Raw genomic sequence first — 3,490 nt, 5'->3', positions numbered from 1 at the left:
ACAATGCAGCAAATTGCAGCAAAAGAGCATTTTATTAGTATTTGCACAGATCCACTGCACATTGCGATAAATTCTCCTCGAGGTTCGCAAGAAAACAAAATGGCACATTAACTGGTGAATGGCTAAAGAGGCACTCTTGAGTTGACCTCCAGGGCTAGCCGGGGGATCGGGGAGTCAGCCATTTCAGAGGCAATCTGTCTGCTTTATCATTCACTGTGACAGTGGGGCTGGAGTGCAGGGCTCCAGCGGAGAGCCCGGCGCCAGCTAACAGCCAACAACTATCGGCTCCCTCTCTTTCTTTCTGTCACTCTGTCTCTGTCTCTCTCTCTTTTTCTCCTCTTTCTCCCCTTTGGCAAGCCTAAGCTGTTTGTGTCCTGATGAGTCCTCTCTATTTATCTGTTATTACATTGGAATTGGCAGATCCAAAAAGCAAGAGGGGGCCTGTGCTCTGTGCCAGTTATGTTGGCAGTAGTGCCCAGTCTACCCTCCTCCCTCCTGCTCTTCCTATTCTCCTTTCATTAAATAGCTCTCTCTTTCGCTCTTACCCACCTCTTTCTTTCTTCTTCTCCTGTATTTTACTTTCTCCTTCTCTCCATCCCTCAGATCATCCCCACCTGCAGTTTCTCTCCTCTACATCCCTCCGTCCCGACTCTCTCTCCTACCGCGTCTCCCCTCCTCCCACTCTGTCTCTCCTACCCCTCTCCCTTCCGACTCTCTTTCTCACTCACCCCCTCTATTGATCACTCTCAGTGTCGTGGCATTATAACGCCACTCAGTGAGCTTGTGTGTGTGTTTGTGTGTGTTGGGCCCATAGAGAATGATAGAGGACTCTTCTTTGTATCTGTCCCATTAAGGCATCTCTTAGCGCACGGGCAGTGCCATTGAGGCCATCTCCATTTTGAAGTAGTCCATTTTCTTCTTATACGACTTCTACGACTAAGAGTTGGTAAACAAACTTAAAGTGTGTTGTTTGAAAATATAAAGCCAAGGTTGGTGATTTACTGCCACCTGCAGTTTCCTGATTATAATTCATTGGCTGATCCCTCCTGGTGACCCAGATGGAATTATGTGATCCTTCCTTAACCCATAGGAAGTCCCACCCAGTTGACCACTTCAAAATAGTGAAAGTCTTAAAGGCTTTTGGGCACTAGAGTCCTCTATCATTCTCTATGGTTTGGCCCTTTTGGTGTTTGTGCTAACTGACTGCTCTCAGTCTCTCTATAGGGGCCCCTCCACCACTGCATCAGAGGGGCTTTATATGGTGCTAATGAGGATGAGCATGTTTGTGTTTGTATGTGTGTCCCATAATCCTTTTAGTAATAAGCCATTTGAGGATAGAGGAAGTAATTTATGCATGGTGTGGGTTACATGGGATTGGAATTAGGGCTGGAATGGTATGGTCATTACATTCCCAGAGAGAGGGATTTTTGCTTGGTGTTTGGACTGATGGCGGCAATATTGGGGAAATTTTAAATGTATTTCAGTATGTTGGATGAGACACATATGTCTGAACACATATGAGAAATACTGTGTGTGTTTGTGTCAGTCGTTCGTTCGATCGATGGAAAAATAAAGGAATGAAAATACAGATGAAATATTGGTGCTATCTGGCCCAGTCTGTCTACTCTGTGGTGCTTAGGGAGTTGGAGAGATGAAGGGGTACTCCAGGCTCAGGGCTGGAACTGTATACTGGTTTGGGATTAGGCCTGGGGCTAGGGTCGTGGTTGGAGCTCTACCTTGGTTTATGGCCTGGGGTTGTGGGTAAGAAATTGAGGCCCTGTCTGTGTCAGGTCCTGCCACACTCCCCCTTCTTTCCCTCCTCCCCCTTCTCTTTCTCTCCACTTCCTATTCTCTTCTGGTCTCTCCTCTTCCTCTTCTCTCCTGGTCCCTCCACTTCCTCTTCTCTCCTGGTCCCTCCTCTTCCTCTTCTCTCCTGGTCCCTCCTATTCCTCTCCTGGTCCCTCCTCTCCCTCTTCTCTCCTGGTCCCTCCACTTCCTCTTCTCTCCTGGTCCCTCCACTTCCCACTCTCTCCTGGTCCCTCCTATTCCTCTTCTCTCCTGGTCCCTCCTATTCCCCTTCTCTCCTGGTCCCTCCACTTCCTCTTCTCTCCTGGTCCCTTCTATTCCTCTTCTCTCCTGGTCCCTCCTATTCCTCTTCTCTCCTGGTCCCTCCACTTCCTCTTCTCTCCTGGTCCCTCCACTTCCTCTTCTCTCCTGGTCCCTCCTATTCCTTTTCTCTCCTGGTCCCTCCTATTCCACTTCTTTTCTGGTCCCTCCTCTTCCACTTCTCTCCTGGTCCCTCCACTTCCTCTTCTCTCCTGGTCCCTCCTATTCCTCTTCTCTCCTGGTCCCTCCTATTCCTCTTCTTTTCTGGTCCCTCCTCTTCCACTTCTCTCCTGGTCTCTCCTCTTCCTCTTCTCTCCTGGTCCCTCCTATTCCTCTTCTCTCCTGGTCCCTCCACTTCCTCTTCTCTCCTGGTCCCTTCTATTCCTCTCCTGGTCCCTCCTCTTCCACTTCTCTCCTGGTCCCTCCTCTTCCTCTTCTCTCCTAGTCCGTCCTCTTCCACTTCTCTTCTGGTCCCTCCTCTTCCTCTTCTCTTCTGGTCCCTCCTCTTCCTCTTCTCTCCTAGTCCGTCCTCTTCCTCTACTCTACTGGTCTCTCCTCTTCCACTTCTCTCCATGTCCCTCCTCCCCCTTCTCTTTCCCTCCTCTTCCACTTCTCTTCTGGTCCCTTCGCTTCCTCTTCTCTCCTTGTCCCTCCTTTTCTTCTTCTCTACTGGTCCCTCCTCTCCCTCTCTTTCCCTCTCTTTTCGTCCTCCAGCCCGGCAATTCCATCAATGGGTGATTTTCCAAGCCAGGATGCCAGGCTGAGAGGCTGCGGCCCTGGCCAGGTGGGAGGCGGGAGGAGGGGGGCACCGTGGGGAGAGGTGTGGGCATGCCTGCGTTTGAGCCCAAGGGCATGGGGAGAGCACTGGGCAGAGGCCAGACACTGAACTGAAAATAGGCTTTGACTGACACACACAACCCACGCAGACACAGACAGTGATTGTATATGTACACACACACACACACACACACACACACACACACACACACACACACACACACACACACACACACACACACACACACACACACACACACACACACACACACACACACACACACACACACACACACACACACACACACACACACACACACACACACACACACACACACACAGATATAGGCACAGACACAGACACAAGAAAACAGCCCTATCTACCAACAGGAGGCAGAGAAACACAGAATGGACATAAGTGCACTAAACCTTTATGGGATTGTACATTTTAAATTACTTTCATTTCATTTAGCAAATCAAATTAAATCTAATCAAATCAAAGTGTACTGACTTGTCTAGTTAAATAAAGGTTAAATAAAAAATATTTAAAAAATAAAGTATTGGTTTATGTTTGTGTTTCTAGTTCCAACAGTGCAGTAATACTCAG

General features: G+C 48.8%; 1 protein-coding gene across 1 annotated transcript; it reads right to left on the bottom strand.

Annotated features, from left to right (window-relative positions):
- Positions 1 to 2,224: 2,224 nt before the first annotated feature.
- On the bottom strand, positions 2,225 to 2,680 carry LOC139549641 (uncharacterized). Its single transcript, XM_071360312.1, has one exon. It carries the CDS (start codon positions 2,678 to 2,680, stop codon positions 2,225 to 2,227), a length of 456 nt encoding a protein of 151 aa, XP_071216413.1.
- Between the last annotated feature and the right edge of the window lie 810 nt (positions 2,681 to 3,490).

The sequence above is a fragment of the Salvelinus alpinus genome, chromosome 22, assembly GCF_045679555.1.
Source record: "Salvelinus alpinus chromosome 22, SLU_Salpinus.1, whole genome shotgun sequence".
In the NCBI taxonomy this organism is placed as follows: Eukaryota; Metazoa; Chordata; class Actinopteri; order Salmoniformes; family Salmonidae; genus Salvelinus; species Salvelinus alpinus.
Note: the sequence above shows the minus strand (reverse complement) of the source record. Positions and strands in the feature narration are given on the sequence as shown.

What these genes read in the sequence shown, in the direction of transcription:
- LOC139549641 (XM_071360312.1), bottom strand. Translation starts at nt 2,680, where the DNA reads ATGGAGAGAAGTGGAAGAGGAGAGACCAGTAGAGTAGAGGAAGAGGAC.